General features: G+C 47.5%; 1 protein-coding gene across 1 annotated transcript in view; it reads left to right on the top strand.

Annotated features, from left to right (window-relative positions):
• The window catches only part of DOCK2 (dedicator of cytokinesis 2), a 416,115-nt gene that overhangs the window by 389,111 nt on the left and 10,863 nt on the right, over positions 1-16,141 (top strand). The window contains exons 42-46 of the mRNA XM_081230991.1: positions 600-681; positions 2,139-2,223; positions 2,965-3,051; positions 9,133-9,309; positions 10,962-11,045. Of these exons, the coding sequence (XP_081087117.1) occupies positions 600-681; positions 2,139-2,223; positions 2,965-3,051; positions 9,133-9,309; positions 10,962-11,045 (515 nt within the window). The remainder of the gene's footprint in view (positions 1-599; positions 682-2,138; positions 2,224-2,964; positions 3,052-9,132; positions 9,310-10,961; positions 11,046-16,141) is intronic.

Below are 16,141 nucleotides of genomic sequence, written 5' to 3'. Positions count from 1 at the left end.
CACCAGTTCTAACAAGCTCTCAAGTGATGGTGATGCTGCTGGTCAGAGGGCTGCACTGAATAGAAGTCTGGAATCAAAGAACCCTGAGCTCAGGGTTAAAAGACCCCAATACAGGCCCTTGCTCTGTGCTCACAAGCTGTGTGACCTTCAACAGGTTGTCCAGCTTCTTTAACCTTGACGTCCTTGTCTCTGGAAAGTATGATTTACGTTAACGACGCTGCTCAGCAAAACCGGAGAGATGAAAGGAGACCGTGGGGAGATGAGCGCTGCAGTTGATGGACAGCTATAAATGCATTAGGCCTTATTCTTGCTAATGATAGTAATATAGCAATGATAATGAGAATTAAGGACTACTAACCAACTGTTAGCAGAGGCTGAGCCCTGGCATGGGTTGCAAGTGACAGGTAGCTCTGATAAGGACCACGGTGACTGCTAACTGGTCACTAGGACCTAGTTGGCAGCCAGCACCCTGAGGTTGGTCACTCACTAAAAACTTGGGCCCGGAAGGACTGTCCTGGGAGGTCTCACCTGGGACCTGCTGTGCTTGGAACTGTCCCCCCGACCGAGACGTTGTGAACTCTTAACTGCAGGAATCACAGACATCCAGTGTTTCACTGTCCAGCCCGTCTTGGATGAACACCCAAGGTTCAAGAATAAGCCGGTGCCTGACCAGATTATGAAGTAAGCCCCACAGCTCAGGGGAGGGAGAGTTGGGGAGGAGCATCCCATGGGGCTGCCAGGCCGAGCTGGTGGCAGGACAGGCCGTGGTGTCTTCTAGTTCCTTCCCTATCTTAGCCAGCCTGTCCTCCCTTTTCCTCTTGGGAGAAGCATCGCCTCTCCCATGACCCCTCTGGGCTCTGCCCCTGAAAAGGCTGACACCAGAGATGGCCGGGGGAGCGACTCGCCTTGTGGCAGAGCAAGTCCTCAGGAAGCAGCACTGGGCTTCGCTGAAGTGGACGTGGAGAGCCGGTTGCTCAGGTTGATCCCAGAGTGGCTCCAGAAATCCACAGCCAGAGAGCATGGGCAGACAGGCGACAGGCAGGTGGGAGACAGAGGGACGGTGCTCAGGCCGAGCACTTTCTCCAGAGGGACGTCTTTTAGGCGTTTGTTAAGGTCGTGCATTGACAATGGTTGTGTTCAGGTTACGATGTAAAAAGGGGACATTAGAGGAATTCCCTGGCCATCCAGTGGTTAGGACTCAGCGCTTTCACTGCTGAGGGCCCGGGTTTAATCCCTGGCCTCACAACCCACAAGTTGTGAGGCACAACCAAAAATCCCACAAGTTGTGAGGCACAGCCAAAACATAAAATAAAATAAAATAAATAATAAAATTAAATAGGGGACATTAGAGGAAGCAGCATGAAGGCAGGTGTGATCTGTTTAATACCAGATCGCAAGGTCAGGGATGAGGCAACAAAGCAGGGCATCTGTGGGATCTGCGGGGCACCACGCTGCCCCCACTCCAAGCTGTCTGGCTCACCCCACTCAGGCCCAGGCACCCAGTTTAGCACCTTGAGTAGCTTAGGAAAAGGCCTCTCCTCTGGGAAGACCCGTTGGAAGCAGGAGCTCCTTTGTGAGAGGAAAGGCCTGTTCCTGCGGGGAGAAGCAGCCTCACGCCAGTGCAGGCGGCTGAGCAGATACTCAGGCTCAGCTTGGAGCTCAGCCTCCCGTCACCTCTCGGTCAGGCACCCTTGGGCAGGGGATGACCACCATACAGCTAGCAACATGCTCTGCTGGTCCTGATGTTAGAACTGCCCTAGAGGTTCAAGGGAGAGTGATTTGGGGGATGGCTGGGACACCTTAAGAGATCCTTGGAAGATACCCCTGAGACATTAGCCTAGGACCTTAGATGTATCCAGACCCTTCATTGAGATCACAAGAAACAATAACCCAGGCACTACTATGTGCGTTAATGATAGAATTCCAACTTTGGGGGTACCCTAAGGGGTGCTATGTTCTCATGAGGGCATAAGACCGACTGGCTTCTAAATCATCTTACAAGGAAAGCCTGGATTTAAATGTTTCAGCGAGGACTCTGCCAGACCTGGAGTTTACTGTAGTGGGCCTCCCTGGACAGTACAGGGTCAGGTCAGGGCAGGTTTTGCTATCAGGAGCCTCAGCCTCTTCCTGTCTTGCAGCTTTTATAAGTCCAACTACGTGCAGAAGTTCCACTACTCCCGGCCAGTGCGCAGGGGGACCGTTGACCCTGAGAATGAGTTTGCCGTAAGTATCCCCTCCCCTACCCTTTGGCAGCCTTGATCGTTGCCCAGGGCCTCCTTTACCAACCAGAGCCTGCACCTGCCAGAATCAGAATTGGGAGGGCATCTGATCCAAAGCCAAAGGAAGGAACACTAACTTCCATTGGTACGATGACACGCATTCTCCAGGCTCTTCCGTTGGGTTTGTTTTCTCATTCCTTGATTGAGCCTCTCCACTCTCAAGATAACGACCCAGGCCTGGCGTGAGATGCACCTTTCAGCCACAGGGAGTTCACAGTCCCCAGTGCCACTGTGTGTTTCCCAGCCAGGACCTACCTGTCTTCTATTCCCGAGGGCCGAGGCTGGCACGAGGAGACAGCCCCAGGTCTCTCTCAGCTCTTTCCCTTGGACTGTGATTCTTTGCACTGGGGGAGTCACTGCCCCTTGAAGAGTCTGATGAACACCGTAGACCTCCCCCCAGAAAATGCAGGTGGATGCATTCAATATTCAATATGCATTCAAACTTCTGCCTGTTCAGAGACCCAGGTTAAAACTTACTGGACCTAAATCCAGGGAAAACTTAAACTTCACCTTGGGAAAGAATTCTTCAGGGTAAGGTGGGAGTGTATTTCTGAGTCTTGTCATTTTTATTCTGATTCCGGGTGGATAGGAGGCCTGGGGGCCTGGCTGGGTTCCCACCAAACTCTGATGGTCAGGTTTCATGTGTGTTACTTTCCTGCCCTTGCCACCCCTGCCCACGGGACAGTCGATGTGGATCGAGAGGACCTCCTTTGTGACCGCGTACAAGCTTCCGGGCATCCTGCGCTGGTTTGAGGTGACTCACATGTCCCAGGTGAGTCTGTGGGGCTCAGGAGGCTCCTGAGACTGGAAAAAGGGAAATGCTTTTGTTCAAAGCCACTGTAGGAGTCCAGGAATTCTGGTGCAGGAAGGGACCTAAGGCAGCATCCAGTTTACCTGCTTTGAATTTGTTTTTTTTAAGCATCAGATAACGTTTTTCCCTGCAAATGAAAGGTACCATAGAATCCGGTAATAAAGCTGATGAATGGGGAGCTTCTGTGGTTGGGTGCAGGGCGAGGAAGAGGGCCTGGAATTCGATCGACACAACCACCCTCTCATATCCTCCCCTCCCAACAGCCCTTTGGGGACCCCTGTGCAGAATCTCACTATGAATCCATCTTATACTTGGATAAACTGAAGCTCAGAGAAGGGAAAGTACACAGAGGCAAAGCTCTGGCTAGAATGCAAGTATTTGAACTCCATGGTGCAGATAGCATGTATTTTGCTTCTCAGCACACTTCAGGGTCTCCGTGTCCTCAAACAGCTGGGGATCTTGCAGCCCTCAGGATGCAAAGGACAATCCGGTGACATCTGAGAAGCAGGGACCTATTCAGGATGTCTTATTCACTTATTCATTCAACAAATATTTAATGAGTACCTAACACATGTCAAGCACCTAGAGATTCTGCAATGAAGCTTACATTCTAGTGGCAAAGACGCACTAAAAAGCCTAAGAAAATATATACTATGTCAGGTGGAGATAACCACTATGGAGAAAAATAAAAGAGAAAGGTGATGAAGGAGTCGTGGGTCTTTTAAGTAGGATGGTCGTGGAAAGCCTTCCTGCTAAATGGCTTTTGATCAGAGGCCTGGAGGAAGTGAGGACGTGGTCCTTGCAGATCCCGAAGAGAAGGACATTGTAGCAGAGGAAATAGCAAGTGCAAGGGCCCTGGGACAGAACAGGCTTATGTCTGAATCAGAACAAGTGAGGGGGGAGTAGCAGTAGTCTGATAGCAGGTCATATAGGACCTTGTAGGCACCATAAGGACCTGGGCTTTTCCACTGGGTGAATTTGAGTCACAAGCAGAGGAGGGACATTGTCTGACTGATGTTTTCAAGCTACTGTATGATCAACATTGAGACCATCCCCCTTCAGCCCTTTAAGGGCCCCCAGCAGCCAGGTGGTCCTCCAGTCTCCTTTTCACAGTCATGGCGTAGACCTTAGGGGACATATAATAACGATGATGACATCAACAGACATTACTGAGCATGTGCCAGACGGTTCATATGCATGACCTCATTTAAACCCCTCAACAATGCTGCGAGGTAGATATTATTATTTTTCCGTTTTACAGATGAGGAAGCCGAGTGAGTTAGTGGGTTGCTCAAGGTTAGTAAAAGAGGTGAGGTTTGACTATAACCTCTCATACCAGGCACCTGGATGGACCCACTCTCTCCTCTTTCCTTAACATGTCCCCAGCCCACCCCAATAATTAGTGCCCTGGAGAGGAAGAAACTACTCATGCCCTTTATTCATGGGACACATCGGTGCATGATAAGCTTGGATAAGTGTCCCAGGTGCTGTGTCAAGGACTTTGTAACATTATTCTGTTTAATCCCACAAAACCGTGTGAAGTACATCATATTACGAATCCCATTTTTGAGGTGAGAAATCAGAAACTTTCTACTAAGCCGTAGTCTCTACCCATTGGCCCTGGCTGTGCCCTTTCCTCTGGTGGTGCTCAGTAAGGTGCCTTTCCACCTTCGCTGTCCCCACGGGACTGTAGGCAAACTGAAGGAATTCCCGCCTGCACTCTCTGAACGCCCCATCTCCCGCCATGGTATCTTGCCTCCTAATAGACTACATAATTTGCCTGTGTGTTTATTTTTAATATCTAGAATTTTAAATATAATAACATTATAATATAAGCTCCACTAGACTGTGAGCTCCAGGAAGACAGATTTTTGTCCATTTTGTTCCCTGCCATATCTCTGAGTGCAAGGAATAGTCCTAGACACATAATTGGTGTTCAAGAATAGTTATTAAGGGACTTCCCTGATGGTGCAGTGGTTGAGAATCTGCCTGCCAGTGCAGGGGACACGGGTTCGATCCCTGGTCCAGGAAGATCCCACATGCCATGGAACAGCTAAGCCGGTGCACCACAACTACTGAGGCTGTGCCCTAGAGCCCACGAGCCACAACTACTGAGCCTGCGTGCCACAACTACTGAAGCCCGCGTGCCTAGAGACTGTGCTCCGCAACAAGAGAAGCCACTGCAATGAGAAGCCCACGCACTGCAACAAAGGGTAGCCCCCACTCGCCACAACTAGAGAAAGCCCACGCACAGCAACGAAGACCCAACGCAGCCAAAAATAAATAAATAAATTTATATTAAAAAAATAATAGTTATTAAGTAAATCCATCAACCAATCACTCAGTTAATATGCAGAAGCCCATAATATACGAAGTGCTTACCTTGTTTTATGAACTCAGGATTCTGAAATTAGGAAAGAAATAGTCAACATTTTTGTTTCACTTCTTTTATCCTGATACCCTCTGATAGAAGGGATTGGGAAAACCTCCAAAAAGTTGACCAGAGTGACTTTATCTCTGATAGCCTCCCTCATTGGAGTTACCAAGAATTTCAGGATGTCTCAGACACAGAAGTTTCATGGGTGCTGAGTGAATTCCTCTCCAAGCATTTGTTTTTGTGGTATAGAATTTGTATCTTGTTCTTGGTGGTTTCTTTTATGAATTGTCATGACTACAGCACTGTTTGTACAGAGAGGTGTTTTCTGATGGGATTCAAGTGTAAGTTCTGCTTATTGAGGGTCCTTTCCTTTTTCTTGACCCTGAGAATATGTAATCTTTACAAGAAGTCCTGAGCTGGGGGTCAGAGAACCAAATTCAACTTGGTTATTAACAAGCTGTATGATGTTGGACAAACACAGTGTACCTCTGGCCTTAGTTTTCATCATCTGTAAAATAGACATGAAAAAACTATGGAATTTCAGAGCTGAAAGACACTCTGAAGGTCATTTAATCCAAGAGCTACAAATTCCAATACCTTCAGAGCCCAGGAGGATAACTGTAAATATGTTAACTCGTCCCATTAAGACAACGGGGAGTGGTAGAAGCTGTGGCATACTCCTTCCAGCTGAATTAGTTTTTTAAAAAATTAGAACTTATGTGCTGGCTAAATGACAGACCCAGGCCCAGTTTGGCCTACACACCTCCAATGTGCAACCCCATTCCTAGTCCTTGTCCATTTAAATTATTTTGCATATGAGAAAACTGAAGCTCAAAGATGGGACTTGAACTGCCAAAGTGAGCAGTGGTAGAAGTAGGTTGTAATAATAATGTCTATCTTACGCAGTTCAGAGGTTTCCTAAGAGGATTTATGAAGGTGATAATGTGGGAGATGCCTTTGAGGAATATGAAACACCACTCGATTGCAAGGGATTATCACCACTTTCCCGAGTGCCTTTAAAATTGTTTCCAAAGTACAGTTATTCCTCAGTATCTGAGGGTGTTGGTTCTAGGAGCCTCCTCGGATACCAAAATCTGCAGTTGTTTAAGTCCCTTACATAAAAGGGCGTAAGTACAGTGAATACAGTTGGGCCTCTGTATCAGTGGTTGGTTGAATTCGAGGTTGGTTAAATCCAAGGATGCAAAACCCAAGGGTATGGAGGGCTGACTGTATTTTCCAGGATAATTCATTTTCCCTGCACAGCAAGCTGGGCAAGGGCTATACACCTGTGCTGCCGGTAAGGAAAATGAGGCTCAGCTTAGGAAAGAGACCAGAGATTTGAGGGCTTGACCAAGTCCTAACTACCAGTGTATGGCAAGTTTGGTAGCAGAGTGTGGTCTATATGTGGGGGAGAAGCTCGCCTTTGGAATTCGGACACTGGCGCGCTCTCCCCAGCGCTGCCCCATCTACCCTTAGGTGAAGGACTTACCTGTTGTTGGGGGAATTCAATGAGAGCACGTGTGGGACACACCCAGCATGGGCTGGCCCAGAGGAGGCAGTCCACAAATGGCGCCATCTCTTTTACCGTGATCAGTGCTTTTATAACTGTTACCAGCTCCAGACCTCCAGGTCTTCCACCAAATATGTAACCCCCATCGCTCTGCTCTGAGAGTGACGTACTTATCTACACAAAAGTCCAGAGGTGAGAATCCAAAGGAGTGTTCATTCTCATTCTCTGTCCTGTTGTCTGTAACGAGGTTAAAGACGTAGGGATACAAAAATAGCTTCAGAAATGAGGAAGAAAGCCAATCAACAGGACTTTCCATTTTTAATAACTCACCGTAAAGCGTGAGTCTCTCAGACATACCAGGCTATTATTGAAATCCAGGTGTGGTACTGGGCTCAGTCCAAGTGGTTATGATAGATTTTCCTTTAGAACTCAGTCTAGACCTCAGCTTAGAGAAGCCGCTGCAGGGTTGGTCTGTGTGCTTGACAGAAACTGGACCATGAGTTGCAGCTTATGGAACATGGGCTGCCACCTCTACCAGGCCGAGCAGCCTTCCCTCCCAGCTCTGTGTGTGTGTGTGTGTGTGTGCGTGCGCGTGCGCGCACTTGAGTGTGTGTGTGTGTGTGTGTGTATGTGTGTGTGACGGAAAGAGGATGACATTGTGTATCACTGTGTCTTGTATCACAGAGAGAGAGAGGAGAGGGCCTACTCCCAGGGCCTTCTCACTGCAGAGACAGCCATTTTCAAAAATGTCCAGAAACAAGGAAGGGGGGCGAGGAGGCTAAGATTTCACAGGGATTTAAGGAAATGGTTTAAGAAGATGACCAAGAGCATGGCTGTAGAGGCTGGTTCTCCCCTTCACATATACTCAGCAGTTAACAATAACTAGCAGATGCACTTTTTAAAGAGCTCTGCTGTAAGTCAAGTGTCATATTATCTCAACTAATCTTTGCTAAGTCAAGTGTCATATTATCTCAACTAATCTTTGCTAAGTCAAGTGTCATATTATCTCAACTAATCTTTGCTATGTCCCCACTGAAGCAGGCCCTGTAGCACCACCACTGAACAGATGGTAACACTTAGGGTTCCCTCCATGAAGTTTTCCCGGATTACTTCACCCTTCCCTCCAGCCCCACCCACCCTGCCAGGGAGGCTTCCCTTCTCAGGACAGCGGCTAGTCCCTGTCCTGACACCTACAAGAGTTAATAACAATAACTACCAGTTACTTTTTGAAGTAGGTTTTCTTATCCTCATTTTACCAGTAAGCCAACTGAGGCTCAGAACGTTTAGGAAACTTGCCCAAGGTCACACAGAAAAAAATGGCTGAGATTTGCACTCATTTTTATTTGCTTAGTTTAGTTCAGGTGTCAGGAAACTATGGCCTATGAGCCAGAGCCCACCTGCGCCTAATTTGTAAATAGTTTTATTGGAACCACCATGCTCATTGATTTACATATTGCCTGTAACTGATTTCTTCCTACAATAACAGAGTTGTTGCCACACACAACAACACAACATCTGGCCCTTACACAGAAAAAGTTTGCAGACTTCTTGCTTAGTGTTTTACTCTCGATCCCATGCTCTTGGGAACCACTGTTATGCCAGTTAGCACCTGATGGCCCTGTGTTTATCTTGCTTTCTAAGAGGTGTTGAAGATGTGGTTAGTTTATCTTCTCAACTAAACCGAATCTACCTTGGAGCAGTGACCCCTCATATAACAAGTCTTGGGACCTACTGTGGGCCAGGCCAGGTGATCACATCGTCAGCTGCTCTCATCCCTCCAGCTAAGTGCTCACACATAGTAGGTGCACAACCAATACCAGATGGGTTGAATTGGAGCATCCTTCACCAGGTAATAAGAAGAAAAACCCTCCCTGGAGCACACCCAGCCTCTGAAACCCCAGCGAGTGCCTGACACTTCCTGCCTTCATCTCCCCAGGGAGATCCCTCTCTTGCTAAGCACAAATTCAGCCTGTCTCTCCCCAGACAGCCAACAACCCCCAGGGCTCAGTAATTACCACAAGAGCCTGCTACAGCCCCTTGGGGAGCATTGCCTCATTTGAATTCCAACCCCAAATGAAAGCAATACCAATAATTTTATCTGTTTTTAAAGCGACCTGCTGAGGCCCTTTCTTCTTGGTGATCTCGTTTTCAACAGACCACAATTAGCCCTCTGGAGAACGCCATCGAAACCATGTCCATGGCCAACGAGAAGATCCTGATGATGATAAACCAGTACCAGAGTGACGAGAGCCTCCCGATCAACCCACTCTCCATGCTCCTGAACGGAATCGTGGACCCTGCTGTCATGGGAGGGTTCGCCAAGTATGAGACGGTGAGGGCTCCCCTCTCCAGGCCCTGGTGGGGACAGAGCAGCAGCAGGAGGGCCCAGAGCAGACACAGCTGCGTGCCACGCCTCTTACTGTGGCTGTTTGTCCCTCAAAAGGACACTTCAGCTTGTTTGGACCTCATACACCTTCCAGAGTTTCTATAGCCTCACTCTCATCTCCTTCCCACCCTCAATGCCGTGCTCTGTCAGGGGTCATAGAGGTCCCTTATCCCACTGGGCACATCGAGATACCTCTGTCAAGAGGAGGCTCTGGGATGTCCATGAGCCAGACCATAAAAGTCAAGCACCACAAATCAAAGTACATGCTACTTGTGTAAAGCCATCTCTTCTATAGATGATGGAAATGACCTCCAGAAATGGGAAGGAATGAAACATGGAATCTGTGAAAATACAGAAGGGATGGGAGATCGACTCTCAAGCGAGACTTATAATCTAGATATTCAGGTCACAAGGACCCTCCAGAAATCCCCACACATTTCAGCCACAGATTTCATTTCTGAGGCTCCTGGTGTCTGTGGCAAAAAGGGAAAAGCCATCAGTTATTGAGTCACATTTTCCACTGGGGGAAAATAATTACTCAATAAGGAGACATAACTTTTCCCAGCGCTGAAATAGAATAGAAAGTCCTTATTTGGCTTTCACCTGGGCCATACGTTAATGGGACGCTGAGGGAAAAATGGACTCTTGATTCTCATAAATCTCACGATGGACTCTTTATTATCTTTTCTATGTCATCCATTGATGTAAAACTAGGAATACGTGGGGCTTCCTTGGTGGCACAGTGGTTGGGAGTCTGCCTGCCGATGCAGGGGACACGGGTTCGTGCCCCGGTCTGGGAAGATCCCACGTGCCGCAGAGCGACTGGGCCCATAAGCCATGGCCACTGAGCCTGCGCGTCCGGAGCCTGTGCTCCGCAAGGGGAGAGGCCACGACAGTGAGAGGCCCGCGTACCGGAAAAAAAAATAATAAATAAAATAAACTAGGAATATGGCACAATAGTATAACTCATGGACAGTAGTTCCAGTTAGTCCTTCCAGCTACCCTTGGACACCCCGTGGAGTCGTCCATTGGTAATCCTTTGTTCAGCCTTGAGGGGTGATATGTCTGTGTATATATGTGCACACACTGAGAACAGGAGCCGAGAAGGAGCTGGGGCTGCCAAGGTCACACACGATGAGGGAGGTGAGCTGGGAAGCCCACCAGGTGAACTTCCTTACTGAGTTTTCTCGCCTGGGACAGTGCCTTGACTGTGCAGCAGAATCCCCGGCAGGGCTTCTTCACACACAGCTGCCTCCACCCCACCTCCGACCCCAGAGGTTCTGATGCAGCACGTCCGGGTGGGGCCTGAGAATTTGCATCTCTGGCAAGTTCCCAGGTGATGCTGCTGCTGCGGGTCCAGAGACCCCTCTTCAAGAACAATTTCCCTGGGGTCTGTGACCCTTTCCCAGTGGATACCGACCTGAGCCTCGGGAGGAGGAAACGTCAGTCCCTACACGTCCCTGACTGTTGCCCATCCACGTAGGAAAGGCCTCATTCCTAACCCTGTCAAGTGGAAGCCTCTCCCAGTGCCAGAGAGGTGGGTCGTGGGGTCCACAGCAAAGGACCAGGAAACCCCCAACGTCTGTTTGTCCTGCTAGGCCTTCTTCACTGAAGAGTACGCCAGGGACCACCCCGAGGACCAGGAGAAGCTGAGCTGCCTCAAGGACCTGATTGCGTGGCAGGTAAAGCAGAGGTGGACTGGGGGTAGGCCAGCCCTGTGTCCGCCCTTTCCCCTCCCCGGTTCGCCTGCCCTCTGCTAGCCTCTGGCTGGTATGGCCGACTTTCATACTGCTCTCCTGCCCTCTGGCTTTTGGCCTTTCTTCTGACTCTGTCTTCACCTGAGCAGGTGCATTGTGGAAGCGGGATTTGGGGCACTGCACCCTTGGGGTGCTGCACTGGCTCTGGGCAGTGATCCTATGCTGCGTGTTGCTAAGACTGCCCTGTTGGATGTTGAATTCAGGAGGTGGCTTCTCCCAGGGGGACTGACGTGAAAGCCAGGGTCCCGCGCGCCTCCCGCGCGCCTCCCACCGCCTCCCACCACACCCAGCACCTGCCAGTCAGATAATGGAGGACTTCGGCCCCTACCCTACCTCCCCTCCTACTAAGGCTGACCCAGTTTGTTGCAGACAGTGCTCAGATAGATAGCAGGTTTCGAAAATAATTGAGGCCTCGGTTTGGTTGGTTTTCAGGCAAAGGGTCTGCACCCTGCACAAGCTGCTCAGCCCTCCGGAGCCCGGCCCGGCACCTGGGAAGGACTGTCCTTCCCGCCTGCTTCCTCCTGCTCTCTGCTTACCTGCCCTCTCCTTGCATCCTTGTCCCTTCCCTCCACGATCTCCTTCTCTCTGACTGCTGCTGTGCATGCGTCTCCGTCTTCCTCCTCTCCTCAGAAGTGCTTTGCTTCTCCCCGTCCCCTCTCTGACCTCGGCCTGTCTCTGCTGCCCCCCTCACACCTCCCTCCAGGCTCTGCTTCCCTCATCTCTCTCCACTGCCCTCCCTCCTGCTCTGCTTTTTCTCTGGCTCCCTCTCCCGTGTTTTCTCTCCTTCCTGCCCTCTCCTGCTCTCTGCCACCCCCTAGAGAAGAAACGATCCACAGACCCCTCGCCCAGAGGCATTCGCAGGACCAGGCTCCTGGTCTAGGCCTGCAGCAGCCCCTCCTCAAACATCTCCCTGCTTTCCACGGACCACCCAGCACCCAGGACGCAGGGTGGGCTCTGGAGGGTGCGCTGGGGGGAGGCTGGGGAGGCGAGCAGGACAGCAGGGGGCAGCGTCTGCAGCTGCTGGCCCTCCCTCCTCCCTTGTTGCCAGTCCCAGTGCAAAGAAAAGCGAGCTACTGTGGTAGGGAGTTTTTGTTACTCTAGGGGAATTAGGGAGTGAGAAGCATTGGGTGCAGCCTCTTTTCTTAAAATAAGGATTCCTAATTCAGGTCCTTCTCTGCCTCTGCCAATTTATGCAAAGTGAGGCCTTAAAAATAAAACGCCAGGCGCTGCACAGATACACTCTCCTGAATGCATTTTGTGAGTGTGGAATTTTCTCTCCCTTCTTACCTTGTGCCACCTGTGACACCCAGACATCCCCAAGAGCCCCAGCCTTCCGAGGTCATCGTGTCCTTTAATACTCCAATAATGATACTCCCCCTCCCCCTCCCCCTCCCCCTCCCCAGCTTGGGAAGCAGGAAGACTCAGCTTTGGTTGGTTTCCTTCCTCAACTCTTTCTGGGGTGCCCCAGGGAGGGTTAACATGTCACACAAATGTGTTTGCTTGCTGGGTGTCATTCTCAATCCATATCACTGTCCTGGGCCTCTCTACTGCGCATGTCTTATCACCTGGTAATGGACTCTCTGGGCTGTATTCACTGCACCCAAAGCATGGACCAGACTGTGTGGCCTCAGAGCACAGCTGATACCAGGCTGTGCCTACTAAGGAAATTCTTCCAAAGTCTTGCAGTTAATAGAGGGGCACCACAAGCAAAGAAAGGAGACTTTGAAAGCATGTATTTGATGTTACAGCTTCTAAGAGCCTGCACAGGGGATTGCCTTGGGCCGCATTCCTCCCACTCAGAGTCCAGCGTCCTAAATACTCAAAAGATGCTGCCCTGCTCAGGGTGAAGGTGACCTATTTTACTTTAGACACAGCAGATTAGCTCTTCCATTTTACTCCATTCATTCTTGCAACTTATATATACTTGAGTCCCAACTGTGTGCCAGGCCACAGAAAGAAAGCGCTGGATCAAACTGGGGGCCTGCTCCCTCCCTGCCTTCTTGGAGCTTAATTATAGATTGGATCTTGGTTTGCCAAAGCCAGATTCACTTTGGATTTTCTCAAAACACGAGACCCTTAGATTTCAAAGGGAGATGGACTTGCACCGCTAGCAACCCCACAGAAGCTAGAAGTGCGAAGTACATTATGTGTTCAAGATTTCATGGATTTCAAGAGTGATCGCTTCTTAATTTTTTTCTTTGTAAAGATTTTCTCTCTATTTATTGGCATGGAAAGATGTCTACAGTACATTCTTCTTGTAAACATTTCACGAAATATTACATACAGAGAACTACACCTAACAAAAATACACAGCACACTGAGTTGTCACAGTGTACACTTATGTGGCCACCACCAGATGAAGAAGCAGAATTCCTCTAGCACCCAGAAGCCTCTCTTGTGCCTTCTTTTAGTCATTGCCAGCCCTCCCCAAGGTTGACCCCTCTCCTGCTTTTACAGTAACCATTTACTTGCTTTTTTTTTTTGCGGTATGCGGGCCTCTCACTGTTGTGGCCTCTCCCGTTGCGGAGCACAGGCTCCGGACGCGCAGGCCCAGCGGCCATGGCTCACGGGCCCAGCCGCTCCGCGGCATGTGGGATCCTCCCAGACCGGGGCACGAACCCGTGTCCCCTGCATCGGCAGGCGGACTCTCAACCACTGCGCCACCAGGGAAACCCCATTTACTTGCTTTTTAAAAATACTTTTTAACCACCCAAGCACTCTGCTAAACACTATAGTTTACTTTTGCTTGTTTCTGACCTATATATAAATGGAATCACACAGTGTGCATTCTCTTGTGTCTAACTTATTTTGTTTATTGTTATGTTTTAAAATTGATTTATTTTGTTGTACATAGCAATCATTTATTCATTTTCATTGATGTATAATAGTCTATGCAGCTGGACTGTATAACTGTGCCAAAACATATTTATTTCTTTTTCAACGGGTGGAGATTTGGGTTGATTTCAGTTTGAGGGTATTACAAGTCATGCTGTTCTGAACATTTTTGTGTGTGTCTTTTTGGCACACACATGCACAAATTCTGTTGGATGTATACCTAGGTGTGGAACTGCTCAGTTATAGTATGTTAGAATATCTGGCTTTAACAGATAACTGCCAAACTTCTATCACTATAGATTAGTTTTGTCAGTTCTTGAACGTCATAAAAGTGGTATTATACAGTATGTGTTACTGTGTGTCTGGCTTCTTCTTTTCACTGTAATGCCTTTGTGATTCATCCAGGCTTTTACGTGCAAGAGAAGTTTTTCTTTTTTTGTTCTAAGTGTTATCCATTGTGTGACTATACAATATACCAATAATATACCGATGTATTTATCCATTCTCCTGTTGATGGTGAGTTGTTTTCAGGTTTTGGATAGTGTGGAAAGAGTTGTATGAATATTCTTGTTCATGTTTTTTGATGGGCATAAGCGCTCAGTGTCCTCACTATCTATCTAGTAGTGGGAGTGCTGGGTCATACGTTTATCTTTAGCCTTACTGGATACCAGGAAGCAGTTTTCCAAAGCGGCTGAGCCAATTTACACTCCCACCAAGAACGTCTGTGAGTCTGGGTTGCTCCACATTCTCGCTGACGCATGATACTGTGAGTCTTTAATTTTAGTCTTTCTGGTGGTTGTGAGGTGGTATCTCAGTTTAATTTTAATTTGCATTTCCTTTGCGAGCAGCGGTGTTCATCGCCTTTTCATGTGTTTATTGGCTAATTGAATAACCTTTCTGTGAAACGTTTGTTCACATCTTTTACTTATTTTATTAACTGAATTGTCTTTTTATTAATAATTCATAGGAGTTTATATATATTCTAGATATGAGTCCTCTGTCAAGTATATGTATTGCAAATATCTTCATTCAGTCTGTGGCTTGTCTGTTTACTTTCTAATGGTGTATTTTTGAAGAACAGAAGTTTGTAATTTTAATGAGGCCCAATTTATCAATTTTTTTAATGATTATTACTTTTGTCTTCACTTTATGAAATCTCTGGCTATCCCAAGATCATGACGACATTTCCTGTGTTTTATTGGGCAGTTTTATTGTTTTGTCCTGTACTCTTAAGTATATGATCCATTTTGACTGACATGAAGTAAGGGGTAAATTATTTTTCTATACAGATTTCTAATTATTCCAGCACCATTTGTTGAAAAGACTATTACTTCTCCCAACTTTGCCATAAAGTGATCATATAGATGTCAGTCTATTTCTGGACGTCCTACTCTATTCCACTGGTCTGTTTGTCCAATGCCATACTGTTCCTAATTACTGTAGCTTTATAGTAACTCTTGAGATCTGATACTGACAGTACTGCAATTTTTTTTTCAAATGGGTCTTGGTCCTTCTAGTCCTTTGTATTTCCATGTAAATTTTTAAATCCGCTTGCCAATTTTCACACCCCCCCAAAACACGGTGAGATTTTGAATAGGAATATATTAGGCATGTAGATTAATTTAGGAAGAATTTCCGTTTTAATGATAATTGATTCTTCCAGTACATGAATATGGAATCTCTCTCCCTTTCTTTAGTTCTTTAATTTCACTCAGCAAAGTTTTGTAGTTTTCACTGGGAAGGGCTTTCACAAATTTTATTAGGTTTGTTTTAAGGTATTTGATATTTTTAACTATTATAAATGGTATTTTTTAAATTTCTCTTTTTGTTTGTCAATATCATCACAATTTTTGGGGGGGTATGTTCACCTTGTATCCAGCAACCTTACTAAATTCACTTAATAAGTCAAATTGTTTGTACATTCTTTTGGATGTTCTACAGACAAACATATCATCTGCTAATATAAAAAGTTCTACTTCTTCTGTTCCAATCTTATGCTGTTTACTTATTGTTCTTCCCTCATTGCACTGATGAGTATAAGAAGAGAGAGAGTACATAGACATCAGGGCAAGAGTCAGTATTTCACAGAGTGGGATGTTTTAAAGATGATGTCCCATTCTACGCCTAGTTTGCTAGTTTATCGTGAATGGGTTTTTAATTTGTCAAAGGCCTTTTATGCATCTCTT

The sequence above is a fragment of the Mesoplodon bidens genome (assembly GCF_964165515.1).
Source record: "Mesoplodon bidens genome assembly, chromosome: 4".
NCBI classification, from domain to species: domain Eukaryota; kingdom Metazoa; phylum Chordata; class Mammalia; order Artiodactyla; family Ziphiidae; genus Mesoplodon; species Mesoplodon bidens.
Note: the sequence above shows the minus strand (reverse complement) of the source record. Positions and strands in the feature narration are given on the sequence as shown.